This window comes from Aegilops tauschii, chromosome 5 (genome assembly GCF_002575655.3).
Source record: "Aegilops tauschii subsp. strangulata cultivar AL8/78 chromosome 5, Aet v6.0, whole genome shotgun sequence".
NCBI lineage: Eukaryota > Viridiplantae > Streptophyta > Magnoliopsida > Poales > Poaceae > Aegilops > Aegilops tauschii.
The window spans coordinates 84,283,182-84,301,912 of NC_053039.3; the positions used below are offsets into that span (position 1 = coordinate 84,283,182).

The following is an 18,731-nucleotide window of genomic DNA, read 5'->3' on the forward strand; positions in this document are numbered from 1 at the left end:
TTTAACTTGTTTTATTGAGAGGGCATGAGAAGTCTGAAGGGATCATCTTCCTTTGGCCCGTGATAATACAAAAGGTGTCTTTATATATATGTTTGTTTTCAGAGAGTATGAGAGAGATGGAGATGAATTATGTCGACGTCCAAAAAGAATAGCTTGAAGACCCTTGGATTTTTTATGGCAGCGCACGGGCACCTTCCAAAGACAAGGGTCTTCGGGCGATGTCTTATGGCATTGCACGTGCACCTATAACATACTAAATCCAACTTTGACCTTATCATTTGTTTGATTCATTTATATGCATGCATTGTAGCCCGTAGCAACGCACGGGCGTTTTACTAGTACTAAAAAGATACTGCATACAACGGACTTGATTGTGATTTTGTGGGCAACCAAATGCGTCAATGGTGTCCAGGCATGTATCCTTTGAGCCCCTGTTTACTCATGCGCATAATCATGTCTCCCAAATTGTCGAGACACAAAAGTATGATTGTTTAGGTGTTTCGTAGTCCCACAAAAGATAGGATGAAAGAAATAAAGAAAGAGAAAAGCTGTTCCAGGTTGGCAAATCCGACGCAGTGGACCGCTCGCACACGTCCGGACACCTTCATATCATTCTCATATGGAATGGATTTGGGGATTTATAGCGTGGAAGTGGAGGTTCGGTGGTAAATGGTACACAATTTTTTTTAGCTGACTGCACGCTTCCGCAGTAACCATGTGCGTCGTCAATTTGTCTAGTTGTTAGATTAAGAAACTATGGGGAGAAATTGTAAATGGTCAGCGAATAGCTATGCGCTTACTAAATACAGTATACGTTTAAAAATCAAGACACAAAATAGAAAATCGTGGGCAGAAATTGTATTACCTCTTGTGCTCAAGGTCTTTACGCAGAATATTTTCCAACTCGGCAGCAGAAGTATTGGAGATCTGGCCTGCAATGTTGCCAACTTGTATCAGGATCTCCCTCAAGAGCTCCGCTGCGCCATTGCTCCCGGGAAGCCACATTGTCGTCAGGCCGTACCATTACCATAGCATGACAGTCGAACGGCTCCTGGTCGCCGAAAGTGCCACAGGCTTGGTAGATTGCCCTTGCGAGGGCAGTCTTCCCGACGCCGCGAACCCCAAGGATGGAGATCACCCTCAGCTCTCTGGGTTCACCTTCGACTTGCTTCAGCAGATCTACGAGATCTTGCTTGAAACGGTCGATGCCCACAAGAGGAGATGTGCCGTGGTCGCTGAACAGCAACCTTGAAGTCGAAGGAGTGTGAGTGGCTCCGTTTGGGGACATGGATGGACCAGCAGTGAGCACAGACGCAGCTTGAGCAGCTGCGCCATTCTGGCCGTTGCATGCCGGAAAGCTCGGCTTTTGCGCCTCCAGCCTCGCCGTGCGCTCCTGGAAGGCTGTGATTTCATCGCCGTACTCAGGTCGGGGATCAGTTGCTGTCATCATCCGCACAGCCCGGAGAGGGAACTGTTAGAATTAATGGGCTAGGCCCATAGCAATTTCTGAAATCTCAAAGCCCATGTGTAAAATGGCAAGTGGTGGTGCTAAGTTTAGTCCCACCTTGGAAGTTGAAGAAGAGTTGGACCTCTTTATATAGTGGGTTCTCTCCACCACTTGCAGGAGCGCAGCTTCCTTTTGCCGTTTTATTTTTATGTCTTGGCAGACAAGTTTTTGATTTCTTGTCCGGTAAGTATACGAATTAGAAACCGAGTCGGTTTGGGATTGTGGTCGCGACACAATACCGCCTCTGGTCCTAATATATATACAGCTACCGGCTGCGGCCAGAGACACACCGAAAAACACCTAGGGTTTTGCCTCATCTCACAACTTGCGCCGCCATCGTAGTCTACTCCATCCCAAACGCCGGCGTGCATCGGCGCGTGGGAGAGCAGGTCTCCGGAACCGTTCGTCTTTGCGATCCTGCACCGGGAGAGGACGAATTAGGTTTTTGGGAAGCGCTGTGCGCGACTGCTCAAATTCGTCATCACGGGTCGTCTTCCGTCCAAGTCGGGCGGTGCTACTCATCGTCGTATTCATCGCCGTCAGCAGCAGATCGTCGCCAACATCGTCATCAACACTGTCGCACCCATAATAGCTAACGATCAGTACGTCCAACATCCTCTGTTCATGTCTGTTTCTACAGCTATTGTTACGTGTTTGCTGCTGTTATGCATGTCTTGTTGTTCTTCTAGTTTGCTAGATTATTGCATGCTAGTATCTCTTCTAGTCATGAATTATTTACTGGAATTAATCATGAACTTGCCTAATATTCCAACAATCCAAAAACCTAATTGTAGGCAATTTCCTGAGTTAACTATGGCTGGATTTGCTGATGCACTGAGGCCGGATAAGTTTACCGGTGTGCACTTTAAGAGGTGGCAGGTGAAGACCACGCTCTGGCTTACTGCTCTGAAAGTTTTCCACGCTAGTGTTGGTGCTCCAGAGGGAATAACCGACGAAGATCGGAGAAAATTCCAGGAAGCCAATACTATGTTTGTGGGATGCATTCTGAGTGTTCTTGCTGACCGTCTGTGTGATGTGTACATGCACATAAACGACGGAAAAATTCTGTGGGATGCACTGAATGCAAAATTCGGTGCAACAGATGCAGGCAGTGAACTGTACATCATGGAGAGTTTTCATGACTACAAGATGGTGAATAACCGTTCTGTGGTTGAACAAGCTCATGAGATACAGTGCATTGTGAAGGAACTTGAACTCCTTAAATGTGTTCTACCCGACAAATTCGTGGCTGGGTGCATGATTGCAAAGTTGCCTCCTTCATGGAGGAATTTCGCCACAACTCTGAAGCATAAGAGACAGGAGATATCAGTTGAAAATCTGATTGCATCTCTTGATGTTGAAGAAAAAGCTCGGGCTAAAGATACCACTGAAAAAGGAGGTGAGGTTCAGCCTACTGCTAACATGGTGCAGAGGTACCCACAGAACAAGAACAAAGGGAAGAACAAACCTGTTTTCAACAAGCCTACCAAGACTACTACTTTCAAGAAGAAGAAGTTCAACAAGGCTGAGCTAGAGTGCTACGCCTGTGGGAAGCCTGGACACTTTTCCAAGGAATGCCCTGAACGTGCAGACCGCAGAGGGAAAACAAGCTCCAAGACTGTCAACATGGTGACCGCTAGCAATACTGATGGGTATGGTAATTTACCTATTGTGCTTTCAGTATTTCAATCATCTTCGTGGTGGATTGATTCGGGTGCTAACGTTCATGTGTGTGCTGACATCTCCCTGTTTACTTCTTATCAGGTCGCAAGGGATTCTTCCGTCCTAATGGGGAATGGGTCACATGCTTCTGTTCGTGGCATTGGCACGGTGGATCTGAAGTTTACTTCGGGAAAGATCGTGCAACTAAGGAACGTGCAGCATGTCCCTACTATGAACAAGAATCTAGTTAGCGGCTCCCTTCTATGTCGAGATGGATTTAAGGTAGTTTTAGAGTCCAATAAAGTAATCGTGTCAAGATTTGGACAATTTATAGGAAAAGGCTATGAGTGCGGAGGCTTGTTCCGCTTTTCTCTTTCAGATTTTTGCAATAAGTCAATAAACCAAATTTGTGCTAGTGTTAATGATGATGCAAGTATTTGGCACTCTCGTTTATGTCATATTAATTTTGGTTTAATGTCTCGGCTATCCAGCATGAGTTTAATTCCGAACTTCACAGTTGCCAAAGGTTCTAAGTGCCATAGTTGTGTGCAATCTAAGCAACCTCGAAAGCCTCATAAGGCTGCCGAGGAGAGAAACTTGGCACCTCTAGAACTCATACATTCTGATCTTTGTGAGATGAATGGTGTGTTGACAAAAGGTGGAAAGAGATATTTCATGACTTTGATTGATGATGCGACTAGATTTTGCTATGTTTATTTGTTGCAAACTAAAGATGAAGCATTAGACTACTTTAAAATCTATAAAGCTGAAGTTGAAAATCAACTAGAGAGAAAGATCAAGCGTCTTAGGTCCGATCGTGGTGGAGAGTATTTTCCAAAAGTTTTTGATGAATTTTGTGAGGAACATGGTATTATTCATGAGAGGACGCCTCCCTATTCACCTCAATCAAATGGAGTGGCCGAGAGGAAAAACCGCACATTGACTGACTTGGTGAATGCCATGTTAGACACTGCTGGTTTATCTAAGGCATGGTGGGGGGAGGCTCTATTGACTTCATGTCATGTCCTGAATAGAGTTCCCAACAATAATAAAGAGAAAACCCCTTATGAGGAGTGGGTTGGGAGAAAACCATCACTTTCTTATTTGCGTACTTGGGGATGTTTGGCAAAGGTCAATATTCCTATTCCTAAGAAACGCAAACTTGGACCAAAGACAGTGGATTGTGTCTTTCTAGGGTATGCTCAACGGAGCATTGCTTATAGGTTTTTAGTGGTAAAATCTGAAGTACCTGATATGCATGTTGATACTATAATGGAATCTCGTGATGCAACATTTTTTGAGAACATATTTCCTATGAAAGATATGCATAGCATTGCTAGATTTTCTTCTGAGATAATTCCTGAATCTAGTACAACTGATGAATATTTCGAACAATCACATGAGGAAGTCCTTGAGAAGGATAACAATGAAGTTCCTAGAAGGAACAAGAGACAAAGGATTGCAAAATCCTTTGGTGATGATTTCATTGTATACCTTGTGGACGACACACCCAAGACGATTGCAGAAGCATATGCATCTCCGGATGTAGATGATTGGAAAGAAGCTGTTCATAATGAGATGGACTCAATTCTTTCTAATGGAACTTGGGAACTAACTGATAGACCATATGGTTGTAAACCTGTGGGCTGTAAGTGGGTGTTCAAAAAGAAGCTGAAGCCTGATGGTACTATTGATAAGTACAAGGCGCGGCTAGTGGCCAAGGGCTACACTCAGAAAGAAGGCGAAGATTATTTTGACACCTATTCACCCGTTGCTAGAATGACCACCATTCGAGTGTTACTTTCCTTGGCTGCCTCTTATGGTCTTATCATTCATCAAATGGATGTAAAGACAGCTTTTCTCAATGGAGAGTTGGAAGAGGAGATCTATATGGATCAGCCTGACGGGTTTGTGGTAAAGGGTGAAGAGAGAAAGGTGTGCAAGTTGTTAAAATCTTTGTATGGTCTGAAACAGGCACCTAAGCAATGGCATGAGAAGTTTGAAAGAACTCTGACTTCTGCAGGATTTGTCATTAACGAGGCTGATAGGTGTGTTTACTATCGCCATGGTGGGGGCAATAGTGTCATATTATGTTTGTATGTGGACGACATACTGATCTTTGGTACAAACATTAATGCAATTAATGAGGTCAAGTCTTTTCTATCGAAAAGTTTTGACATGAAAGATCTGGGAGAAGCCGATGTAATTCTAAACATCAAACTTATTAAGGATGAGAGTGGGATTACATTAACGCAATCTCACTATGTTGAGAAGGTCTTGAACCGATTCGGTTTTATGGATAGCAAGCCTTCTCCAACACCTTATGATCCCAGCGTGACACTCAGAAAGAACAAGAAAGAAACGAGAGATCAATTAAGATACTCTCAAATTGTCGGTTCACTCATGTACTTAGCTAGCGCTACAAGACCAGATATCTCTTTTGCTGTGAGCAAACTGAGTAGGTTCATGTCCAACCCGGGTGATGATCATTGGCATGCACTAGAAAGGGTCTTGTGCTATCTGAGAGGTACTATGAGTTACGGAATTACTTATTCAGGGCATCCTGCTGTGCTAGAAGGATATAGTGATTCAAATTGGATCTCCGATGTTGATGTACTTTACGCAACAAGTGGGTATGTATTTACTCATGGTGGTGGCGCAGTGTCATGGAGGTCTTGCAAGCAAACCATATTGACGAGGTCAACTATGGAAGCAGAATTAACTGCTTTGGACACAGCTACTGTTGAGGCAGAATGGCTGCGTGAGCTCTTGATGGACTTGCCGGTTGTTGAAAAACCTGTACCGGCTATTCTTATGAATTGTGATAACCAAACGGTTATCGCTAAAGTGAACAATTCTAAAGATAATGCAAAGTCATCAAGACACGTGAAAAGACGTTTGAAGTCTGTCAGGAAGTTGAGAAACTCCGGAGTAATAACTGTTACGTATATACAAACAGACAAAAACCTGGCAGATCCCTTTACAAAGGGACTATCACGAAATGTGATAGATATTGCATCGAGGGAGATGGGTATGAGACCCATAGATGTTACACCATAGTAGTAACCCAACCTTTGTGATCGGAGATCCCGTGAATTAGGATCTGGGAAGAACAAGCTATTGGTTAACTGAGGAGAGTAATAACTTATGATCGTCTCCAAGTGAAGATGCAAAACTCTCAGAGCTGTAAGGCTCAGATCTGTAAGGCAGGTTGGCAACATGCCTTAATGTGGTTCTATTGGCTATAATTAGCAAAGATGCTGTCCTACAGAGCAGTCTTGAAAGAACACACCTATATGAGTTCTGACTGTAAACGTCGCAGTCTATGAGATTTGGGTGATCTCTAGTAAGCTCACGAAGAGACCAGGGAGTATGACGTATAAGCTCCAAACCGCGGGGTAGCCTACTGGCGGTCAGGTACTGGTTAAGACTTTGAGTGAAACCTGTTCACACAAAACTAGCAATTCAAGGCATAGTCCATTGTCAAGTTGTGAATGGATGTAGCTTAAAGTTCTAGGCAGAAGTTCAACTTAACAGTCTCTGCTGAAACACTGGTATATTAAACAAGTGATGAGAGAAGGCAAATCTCTAAATGGGTATTTGAGATCTGGTGGGGGATTGTTAGAATTAATGGGCTAGGCCCATAGCAATTTCTGAAATCTCAAAGCCCATGTGTAAAATGGCAAGTGGTGGTGCTAAGTTTAGTCCCACCTTGGAAGTTGAAGAAGAGTTGGACCTCTTTATATAGTGGGTTCTCTCCACCACTTGCAGGAGCGCAGCTTCCTTTTGCCGTTTTATTTTTATGTCTTGGCAGACAAGTTTTTGATTTCTTGTCCGGTAAGTATACGAATTAGAAACCGAGTCGGTTTGGGATTGTGGTCGCGACACAATACCGCCTCTGGTCCTAATATATATACAGCTACCGGCTGCGGCCAGAGACACACCGAAAAACACCTAGGGTTTTGCCTCATCTCACAACTTGCGCCGCCATCGTAGTCTACTCCATCCCAAACGCCGGCGTGCATCGGCGCGTGGGAGAGCAGGTCTCCGGAACCGTTCGTCTTTGCGATCCTGCACCGGGAGAGGACGAATTAGGTTTTTGGGAAGCGCTGTGCGCGACTGCTCAAATTCGTCATCACGGGTCGTCTTCCGTCCAAGTCGGGCGGTGCTACTCATCGTCGTATTCATCGCCGTCAGCAGCAGATCGTCGCCAACATCGTCATCAACACTGTCGCACCCATAATAGCTAACGATCAGTACGTCCAACATCCTCTGTTCATGTCTGTTTCTACAGCTATTGTTACGTGTTTGCTGCTGTTATGCATGTCTTGTTGTTCTTCTAGTTTGCTAGATTATTGCATGCTAGTATCTCTTCTAGTCATGAATTATTTACTGGAATTAATCATGAACTTGCCTAATATTCCAACAATCCAAAAACCTAATTGTAGGCAATTTCCTGAGTTAACTATGGCTGGATTTGCTGATGCACTGAGGCCGGATAAGTTTACCGGTGTGCACTTTAAGAGGTGGCAGGTGAAGACCACGCTCTGGCTTACTGCTCTGAAAGTTTTCCACGCTAGTGTTGGTGCTCCAGAGGGAATAACCGACGAAGATCGGAGAAAATTCCAGGAAGCCAATACTATGTTTGTGGGATGCATTCTGAGTGTTCTTGCTGACCGTCTGTGTGATGTGTACATGCACATAAACGACGGAAAAATTCTGTGGGATGCACTGAATGCAAAATTCGGTGCAACAGATGCAGGCAGTGAACTGTACATCATGGAGAGTTTTCATGACTACAAGATGGTGAATAACCGTTCTGTGGTTGAACAAGCTCATGAGATACAGTGCATTGTGAAGGAACTTGAACTCCTTAAATGTGTTCTACCCGACAAATTCGTGGCTGGGTGCATGATTGCAAAGTTGCCTCCTTCATGGAGGAATTTCGCCACAACTCTGAAGCATAAGAGACAGGAGATATCAGTTGAAAATCTGATTGCATCTCTTGATGTTGAAGAAAAAGCTCGGGCTAAAGATACCACTGAAAAAGGAGGTGAGGTTCAGCCTACTGCTAACATGGTGCAGAGGTACCCACAGAACAAGAACAAAGGGAAGAACAAACCTGTTTTCAACAAGCCTACCAAGACTACTACTTTCAAGAAGAAGAAGTTCAACAAGGCTGAGCTAGAGTGCTACGCCTGTGGGAAGCCTGGACACTTTTCCAAGGAATGCCCTGAACGTGCAGACCGCAGAGGGAAAACAAGCTCCAAGACTGTCAACATGGTGACCGCTAGCAATACTGATGGGTATGGTAATTTACCTATTGTGCTTTCAGTATTTCAATCATCTTCGTGGTGGATTGATTCGGGTGCTAACGTTCATGTGTGTGCTGACATCTCCCTGTTTACTTCTTATCAGGTCGCAAGGGATTCTTCCGTCCTAATGGGGAATGGGTCACATGCTTCTGTTCGTGGCATTGGCACGGTGGATCTGAAGTTTACTTCGGGAAAGATCGTGCAACTAAGGAACGTGCAGCATGTCCCTACTATGAACAAGAATCTAGTTAGCGGCTCCCTTCTATGTCGAGATGGATTTAAGGTAGTTTTAGAGTCCAATAAAGTAATCGTGTCAAGATTTGGACAATTTATAGGAAAAGGCTATGAGTGCGGAGGCTTGTTCCGCTTTTCTCTTTCAGATTTTTGCAATAAGTCAATAAACCAAATTTGTGCTAGTGTTAATGATGATGCAAGTATTTGGCACTCTCGTTTATGTCATATTAATTTTGGTTTAATGTCTCGGCTATCCAGCATGAGTTTAATTCCGAACTTCACAGTTGCCAAAGGTTCTAAGTGCCATAGTTGTGTGCAATCTAAGCAACCTCGAAAGCCTCATAAGGCTGCCGAGGAGAGAAACTTGGCACCTCTAGAACTCATACATTCTGATCTTTGTGAGATGAATGGTGTGTTGACAAAAGGTGGAAAGAGATATTTCATGACTTTGATTGATGATGCGACTAGATTTTGCTATGTTTATTTGTTGCAAACTAAAGATGAAGCATTAGACTACTTTAAAATCTATAAAGCTGAAGTTGAAAATCAACTAGAGAGAAAGATCAAGCGTCTTAGGTCCGATCGTGGTGGAGAGTATTTTCCAAAAGTTTTTGATGAATTTTGTGAGGAACATGGTATTATTCATGAGAGGACGCCTCCCTATTCACCTCAATCAAATGGAGTGGCCGAGAGGAAAAACCGCACATTGACTGACTTGGTGAATGCCATGTTAGACACTGCTGGTTTATCTAAGGCATGGTGGGGGGAGGCTCTATTGACTTCATGTCATGTCCTGAATAGAGTTCCCAACAATAATAAAGAGAAAACCCCTTATGAGGAGTGGGTTGGGAGAAAACCATCACTTTCTTATTTGCGTACTTGGGGATGTTTGGCAAAGGTCAATATTCCTATTCCTAAGAAACGCAAACTTGGACCAAAGACAGTGGATTGTGTCTTTCTAGGGTATGCTCAACGGAGCATTGCTTATAGGTTTTTAGTGGTAAAATCTGAAGTACCTGATATGCATGTTGATACTATAATGGAATCTCGTGATGCAACATTTTTTGAGAACATATTTCCTATGAAAGATATGCATAGCATTGCTAGATTTTCTTCTGAGATAATTCCTGAATCTAGTACAACTGATGAATATTTCGAACAATCACATGAGGAAGTCCTTGAGAAGGATAACAATGAAGTTCCTAGAAGGAACAAGAGACAAAGGATTGCAAAATCCTTTGGTGATGATTTCATTGTATACCTTGTGGACGACACACCCAAGACGATTGCAGAAGCATATGCATCTCCGGATGTAGATGATTGGAAAGAAGCTGTTCATAATGAGATGGACTCAATTCTTTCTAATGGAACTTGGGAACTAACTGATAGACCATATGGTTGTAAACCTGTGGGCTGTAAGTGGGTGTTCAAAAAGAAGCTGAAGCCTGATGGTACTATTGATAAGTACAAGGCGCGGCTAGTGGCCAAGGGCTACACTCAGAAAGAAGGCGAAGATTATTTTGACACCTATTCACCCGTTGCTAGAATGACCACCATTCGAGTGTTACTTTCCTTGGCTGCCTCTTATGGTCTTATCATTCATCAAATGGATGTAAAGACAGCTTTTCTCAATGGAGAGTTGGAAGAGGAGATCTATATGGATCAGCCTGACGGGTTTGTGGTAAAGGGTGAAGAGAGAAAGGTGTGCAAGTTGTTAAAATCTTTGTATGGTCTGAAACAGGCACCTAAGCAATGGCATGAGAAGTTTGAAAGAACTCTGACTTCTGCAGGATTTGTCATTAACGAGGCTGATAGGTGTGTTTACTATCGCCATGGTGGGGGCAATAGTGTCATATTATGTTTGTATGTGGACGACATACTGATCTTTGGTACAAACATTAATGCAATTAATGAGGTCAAGTCTTTTCTATCGAAAAGTTTTGACATGAAAGATCTGGGAGAAGCCGATGTAATTCTAAACATCAAACTTATTAAGGATGAGAGTGGGATTACATTAACGCAATCTCACTATGTTGAGAAGGTCTTGAACCGATTCGGTTTTATGGATAGCAAGCCTTCTCCAACACCTTATGATCCCAGCGTGACACTCAGAAAGAACAAGAAAGAAACGAGAGATCAATTAAGATACTCTCAAATTGTCGGTTCACTCATGTACTTAGCTAGCGCTACAAGACCAGATATCTCTTTTGCTGTGAGCAAACTGAGTAGGTTCATGTCCAACCCGGGTGATGATCATTGGCATGCACTAGAAAGGGTCTTGTGCTATCTGAGAGGTACTATGAGTTACGGAATTACTTATTCAGGGCATCCTGCTGTGCTAGAAGGATATAGTGATTCAAATTGGATCTCCGATGTTGATGTACTTTACGCAACAAGTGGGTATGTATTTACTCATGGTGGTGGCGCAGTGTCATGGAGGTCTTGCAAGCAAACCATATTGACGAGGTCAACTATGGAAGCAGAATTAACTGCTTTGGACACAGCTACTGTTGAGGCAGAATGGCTGCGTGAGCTCTTGATGGACTTGCCGGTTGTTGAAAAACCTGTACCGGCTATTCTTATGAATTGTGATAACCAAACGGTTATCGCTAAAGTGAACAATTCTAAAGATAATGCAAAGTCATCAAGACACGTGAAAAGACGTTTGAAGTCTGTCAGGAAGTTGAGAAACTCCGGAGTAATAACTGTTACGTATATACAAACAGACAAAAACCTGGCAGATCCCTTTACAAAGGGACTATCACGAAATGTGATAGATATTGCATCGAGGGAGATGGGTATGAGACCCATAGATGTTACACCATAGTAGTAACCCAACCTTTGTGATCGGAGATCCCGTGAATTAGGATCTGGGAAGAACAAGCTATTGGTTAACTGAGGAGAGTAATAACTTATGATCGTCTCCAAGTGAAGATGCAAAACTCTCAGAGCTGTAAGGCTCAGATCTGTAAGGCAGGTTGGCAACATGCCTTAATGTGGTTCTATTGGCTATAATTAGCAAAGATGCTGTCCTACAGAGCAGTCTTGAAAGAACACACCTATATGAGTTCTGACTGTAAACGTCGCAGTCTATGAGATTTGGGTGATCTCTAGTAAGCTCACGAAGAGACCAGGGAGTATGACGTATAAGCTCCAAACCGCGGGGTAGCCTACTGGCGGTCAGGTACTGGTTAAGACTTTGAGTGAAACCTGTTCACACAAAACTAGCAATTCAAGGCATAGTCCATTGTCAAGTTGTGAATGGATGTAGCTTAAAGTTCTAGGCAGAAGTTCAACTTAACAGTCTCTGCTGAAACACTGGTATATTAAACAAGTGATGAGAGAAGGCAAATCTCTAAATGGGTATTTGAGATCTGGTGGGGGATTGTTAGAATTAATGGGCTAGGCCCATAGCAATTTCTGAAATCTCAAAGCCCATGTGTAAAATGGCAAGTGGTGGTGCTAAGTTTAGTCCCACCTTGGAAGTTGAAGAAGAGTTGGACCTCTTTATATAGTGGGTTCTCTCCACCACTCTAAGTTGTGTGTGAGAAGAGAAAGGGAAAACCACACGCGCGCGCTCGCTCGCCTCGCCTCGCCTGGCCGGGCTGGGCCGTGGCGTGGCGTGGCGAGGCGAGGCGAGGCGGCGCGTACATGCGACATGCGCGTGAATGGTCCGCCGAAATCCGGTCCGTCTCCTTGCAGGAGCGCAGCTTCCTTTTGCCGTTTTATTTTTATGTCTTGGCAGACAAGTTTTTGATTTCTTGTCCGGTAAGTATACGAATTAGAAACCGAGTCGGTTTGGGATTGTGGTCGCGACACAATACCGCCTCTGGTCCTAATATATATACAGCTACCGGCTGCGGCCAGAGACACACCGAAAAACACCTAGGGTTTTGCCTCATCTCACAACTTGCGCCGCCATCGTAGTCTACTCCATCCCAAACGCCGGCGTGCATCGGCGCGTGGGAGAGCAGGTCTCCGGAACCGTTCGTCTTTGCGATCCTGCACCGGGAGAGGACGAATTAGGTTTTTGGGAAGCGCTGTGCGCGACTGCTCAAATTCGTCATCACGGGTCGTCTTCCGTCCAAGTCGGGCGGTGCTACTCATCGTCGTATTCATCGCCGTCAGCAGCAGATCGTCGCCAACATCGTCATCAACACTGTCGCACCCATAATAGCTAACGATCAGTACGTCCAACATCCTCTGTTCATGTCTGTTTCTACAGCTATTGTTACGTGTTTGCTGCTGTTATGCATGTCTTGTTGTTCTTCTAGTTTGCTAGATTATTGCATGCTAGTATCTCTTCTAGTCATGAATTATTTACTGGAATTAATCATGAACTTGCCTAATATTCCAACAATCCAAAAACCTAATTGTAGGCAATTTCCTGAGTTAACTATGGCTGGATTTGCTGATGCACTGAGGCCGGATAAGTTTACCGGTGTGCACTTTAAGAGGTGGCAGGTGAAGACCACGCTCTGGCTTACTGCTCTGAAAGTTTTCCACGCTAGTGTTGGTGCTCCAGAGGGAATAACCGACGAAGATCGGAGAAAATTCCAGGAAGCCAATACTATGTTTGTGGGATGCATTCTGAGTGTTCTTGCTGACCGTCTGTGTGATGTGTACATGCACATAAACGACGGAAAAATTCTGTGGGATGCACTGAATGCAAAATTCGGTGCAACAGATGCAGGCAGTGAACTGTACATCATGGAGAGTTTTCATGACTACAAGATGGTGAATAACCGTTCTGTGGTTGAACAAGCTCATGAGATACAGTGCATTGTGAAGGAACTTGAACTCCTTAAATGTGTTCTACCCGACAAATTCGTGGCTGGGTGCATGATTGCAAAGTTGCCTCCTTCATGGAGGAATTTCGCCACAACTCTGAAGCATAAGAGACAGGAGATATCAGTTGAAAATCTGATTGCATCTCTTGATGTTGAAGAAAAAGCTCGGGCTAAAGATACCACTGAAAAAGGAGGTGAGGTTCAGCCTACTGCTAACATGGTGCAGAGGTACCCACAGAACAAGAACAAAGGGAAGAACAAACCTGTTTTCAACAAGCCTACCAAGACTACTACTTTCAAGAAGAAGAAGTTCAACAAGGCTGAGCTAGAGTGCTACGCCTGTGGGAAGCCTGGACACTTTTCCAAGGAATGCCCTGAACGTGCAGACCGCAGAGGGAAAACAAGCTCCAAGACTGTCAACATGGTGACCGCTAGCAATACTGATGGGTATGGTAATTTACCTATTGTGCTTTCAGTATTTCAATCATCTTCGTGGTGGATTGATTCGGGTGCTAACGTTCATGTGTGTGCTGACATCTCCCTGTTTACTTCTTATCAGGTCGCAAGGGATTCTTCCGTCCTAATGGGGAATGGGTCACATGCTTCTGTTCGTGGCATTGGCACGGTGGATCTGAAGTTTACTTCGGGAAAGATCGTGCAACTAAGGAACGTGCAGCATGTCCCTACTATGAACAAGAATCTAGTTAGCGGCTCCCTTCTATGTCGAGATGGATTTAAGGTAGTTTTAGAGTCCAATAAAGTAATCGTGTCAAGATTTGGACAATTTATAGGAAAAGGCTATGAGTGCGGAGGCTTGTTCCGCTTTTCTCTTTCAGATTTTTGCAATAAGTCAATAAACCAAATTTGTGCTAGTGTTAATGATGATGCAAGTATTTGGCACTCTCGTTTATGTCATATTAATTTTGGTTTAATGTCTCGGCTATCCAGCATGAGTTTAATTCCGAACTTCACAGTTGCCAAAGGTTCTAAGTGCCATAGTTGTGTGCAATCTAAGCAACCTCGAAAGCCTCATAAGGCTGCCGAGGAGAGAAACTTGGCACCTCTAGAACTCATACATTCTGATCTTTGTGAGATGAATGGTGTGTTGACAAAAGGTGGAAAGAGATATTTCATGACTTTGATTGATGATGCGACTAGATTTTGCTATGTTTATTTGTTGCAAACTAAAGATGAAGCATTAGACTACTTTAAAATCTATAAAGCTGAAGTTGAAAATCAACTAGAGAGAAAGATCAAGCGTCTTAGGTCCGATCGTGGTGGAGAGTATTTTCCAAAAGTTTTTGATGAATTTTGTGAGGAACATGGTATTATTCATGAGAGGACGCCTCCCTATTCACCTCAATCAAATGGAGTGGCCGAGAGGAAAAACCGCACATTGACTGACTTGGTGAATGCCATGTTAGACACTGCTGGTTTATCTAAGGCATGGTGGGGGGAGGCTCTATTGACTTCATGTCATGTCCTGAATAGAGTTCCCAACAATAATAAAGAGAAAACCCCTTATGAGGAGTGGGTTGGGAGAAAACCATCACTTTCTTATTTGCGTACTTGGGGATGTTTGGCAAAGGTCAATATTCCTATTCCTAAGAAACGCAAACTTGGACCAAAGACAGTGGATTGTGTCTTTCTAGGGTATGCTCAACGGAGCATTGCTTATAGGTTTTTAGTGGTAAAATCTGAAGTACCTGATATGCATGTTGATACTATAATGGAATCTCGTGATGCAACATTTTTTGAGAACATATTTCCTATGAAAGATATGCATAGCATTGCTAGATTTTCTTCTGAGATAATTCCTGAATCTAGTACAACTGATGAATATTTCGAACAATCACATGAGGAAGTCCTTGAGAAGGATAACAATGAAGTTCCTAGAAGGAACAAGAGACAAAGGATTGCAAAATCCTTTGGTGATGATTTCATTGTATACCTTGTGGACGACACACCCAAGACGATTGCAGAAGCATATGCATCTCCGGATGTAGATGATTGGAAAGAAGCTGTTCATAATGAGATGGACTCAATTCTTTCTAATGGAACTTGGGAACTAACTGATAGACCATATGGTTGTAAACCTGTGGGCTGTAAGTGGGTGTTCAAAAAGAAGCTGAAGCCTGATGGTACTATTGATAAGTACAAGGCGCGGCTAGTGGCCAAGGGCTACACTCAGAAAGAAGGCGAAGATTATTTTGACACCTATTCACCCGTTGCTAGAATGACCACCATTCGAGTGTTACTTTCCTTGGCTGCCTCTTATGGTCTTATCATTCATCAAATGGATGTAAAGACAGCTTTTCTCAATGGAGAGTTGGAAGAGGAGATCTATATGGATCAGCCTGACGGGTTTGTGGTAAAGGGTGAAGAGAGAAAGGTGTGCAAGTTGTTAAAATCTTTGTATGGTCTGAAACAGGCACCTAAGCAATGGCATGAGAAGTTTGAAAGAACTCTGACTTCTGCAGGATTTGTCATTAACGAGGCTGATAGGTGTGTTTACTATCGCCATGGTGGGGGCAATAGTGTCATATTATGTTTGTATGTGGACGACATACTGATCTTTGGTACAAACATTAATGCAATTAATGAGGTCAAGTCTTTTCTATCGAAAAGTTTTGACATGAAAGATCTGGGAGAAGCCGATGTAATTCTAAACATCAAACTTATTAAGGATGAGAGTGGGATTACATTAACGCAATCTCACTATGTTGAGAAGGTCTTGAACCGATTCGGTTTTATGGATAGCAAGCCTTCTCCAACACCTTATGATCCCAGCGTGACACTCAGAAAGAACAAGAAAGAAACGAGAGATCAATTAAGATACTCTCAAATTGTCGGTTCACTCATGTACTTAGCTAGCGCTACAAGACCAGATATCTCTTTTGCTGTGAGCAAACTGAGTAGGTTCATGTCCAACCCGGGTGATGATCATTGGCATGCACTAGAAAGGGTCTTGTGCTATCTGAGAGGTACTATGAGTTACGGAATTACTTATTCAGGGCATCCTGCTGTGCTAGAAGGATATAGTGATTCAAATTGGATCTCCGATGTTGATGTACTTTACGCAACAAGTGGGTATGTATTTACTCATGGTGGTGGCGCAGTGTCATGGAGGTCTTGCAAGCAAACCATATTGACGAGGTCAACTATGGAAGCAGAATTAACTGCTTTGGACACAGCTACTGTTGAGGCAGAATGGCTGCGTGAGCTCTTGATGGACTTGCCGGTTGTTGAAAAACCTGTACCGGCTATTCTTATGAATTGTGATAACCAAACGGTTATCGCTAAAGTGAACAATTCTAAAGATAATGCAAAGTCATCAAGACACGTGAAAAGACGTTTGAAGTCTGTCAGGAAGTTGAGAAACTCCGGAGTAATAACTGTTACGTATATACAAACAGACAAAAACCTGGCAGATCCCTTTACAAAGGGACTATCACGAAATGTGATAGATATTGCATCGAGGGAGATGGGTATGAGACCCATAGATGTTACACCATAGTAGTAACCCAACCTTTGTGATCGGAGATCCCGTGAATTAGGATCTGGGAAGAACAAGCTATTGGTTAACTGAGGAGAGTAATAACTTATGATCGTCTCCAAGTGAAGATGCAAAACTCTCAGAGCTGTAAGGCTCAGATCTGTAAGGCAGGTTGGCAACATGCCTTAATGTGGTTCTATTGGCTATAATTAGCAAAGATGCTGTCCTACAGAGCAGTCTTGAAAGAACACACCTATATGAGTTCTGACTGTAAACGTCGCAGTCTATGAGATTTGGGTGATCTCTAGTAAGCTCACGAAGAGACCAGGGAGTATGACGTATAAGCTCCAAACCGCGGGGTAGCCTACTGGCGGTCAGGTACTGGTTAAGACTTTGAGTGAAACCTGTTCACACAAAACTAGCAATTCAAGGCATAGTCCATTGTCAAGTTGTGAATGGATGTAGCTTAAAGTTCTAGGCAGAAGTTCAACTTAACAGTCTCTGCTGAAACACTGGTATATTAAACAAGTGATGAGAGAAGGCAAATCTCTAAATGGGTATTTGAGATCTGGTGGGGGATTGTTAGAATTAATGGGCTAGGCCCATAGCAATTTCTGAAATCTCAAAGCCCATGTGTAAAATGGCAAGTGGTGGTGCTAAGTTTAGTCCCACCTTGGAAGTTGAAGAAGAGTTGGACCTCTTTATATAGTGGGTTCTCTCCACCACTCTAAGTTGTGTGTGAGAAGAGAAAGGGAAAACCACACGCGCGCGCTCGCTCGCCTCGCCTCGCCTGGCCGGGCTAGGCCGTGGCGTGGCGTGGCGAGGCGAGGCGAGGCGGCGCGTACATGCGACATGCGCGTGAATGGTCCGCCGAAATCCGGTCCGTCTCCTTGCAGGAGCGCAGCTTCCTTTTGCCGTTTTATTTTTATGTCTTGGCAGACAAGTTTTTGATTTCTTGTCCGGTAAGTATACGAATTAGAAACCGAGTCGGTTTGGGATTGTGGTCGCGACACAATACCGCCTCTGGTCCTAATATATATACAGCTACCGGCTGCGGCCAGAGACACACCGAAAAACACCTAGGGTTTTGCCTCATCTCACAACTTGCGCCGCCATCGTAGTCTACTCCATCCCAAACGCCGGCGTGCATCGGCGCGTGGGAGAGCAGGTCTCCGGAACCGTTCGTCTTTGCGATCCTGCACCGGGAGAGGACGAATTAGGTTTTTGGGAAGCGCTGTGCGCGACTGCTCAAATTCGTCATCACGGGTCGTCTTCCGTCCAAGTCGGGCGGTGCTACTCATCGTCGTATTCATCGCCGTCAGCAGCAGATCGTCGCCAACGTCGTCATCAACACTGTCGCACCCATAATAGCTAACGATCAGTACGTCCAACATCCTCTGTTCATGTCTGTTTCTACAGCTATTGTTACGTGTTTGCTGCTGTTATGCATGTCTTGTTGTTCTTCTAGTTTGCTAGATTATTGCATGCTAGTATCTCTTCTAGTCATGAATTATTTACTGGAATTAATCATGAACTTGCCTAATATTCCAACAATCCAAAAACCTAATTGTAGGCAATTTCCTGAGTTAACTATGGCTGGATTTGCTGATGCACTGAGGCCGGATAAGTTTACCGGTGTGCACTTTAAGAGGTGGCAGGTGAAGACCACGCTCTGGCTTACTGCTCTGAAAGTTTTCCACGCTAGTGTTGGTGCTCCAGAGGGAATA

General features: G+C 43.8%; 1 protein-coding gene across 1 annotated transcript; it reads right to left on the minus strand.

Annotated features, from left to right (window-relative positions):
- Nucleotides 1-883: 883 nt before the first annotated feature.
- On the minus strand, nucleotides 884-1,447 carry LOC109742310 (uncharacterized). Its single transcript, XM_040389345.3, has one exon. The coding sequence runs from the start codon at nucleotides 1,445-1,447 to the stop codon at nucleotides 884-886; it is 564 nt and encodes a 187-aa protein (XP_040245279.3).
- Between the last annotated feature and the right edge of the window lie 17,284 nt (nucleotides 1,448-18,731).

Bases quoted from the DNA above. Each gene is read 5' to 3' on its own strand.
- LOC109742310 (XM_040389345.3), bottom strand. From the start codon at position 1,447: ATGACAGCAACTGATCCCCGACCTGAGTACGGCGATGAAATCACAGCC.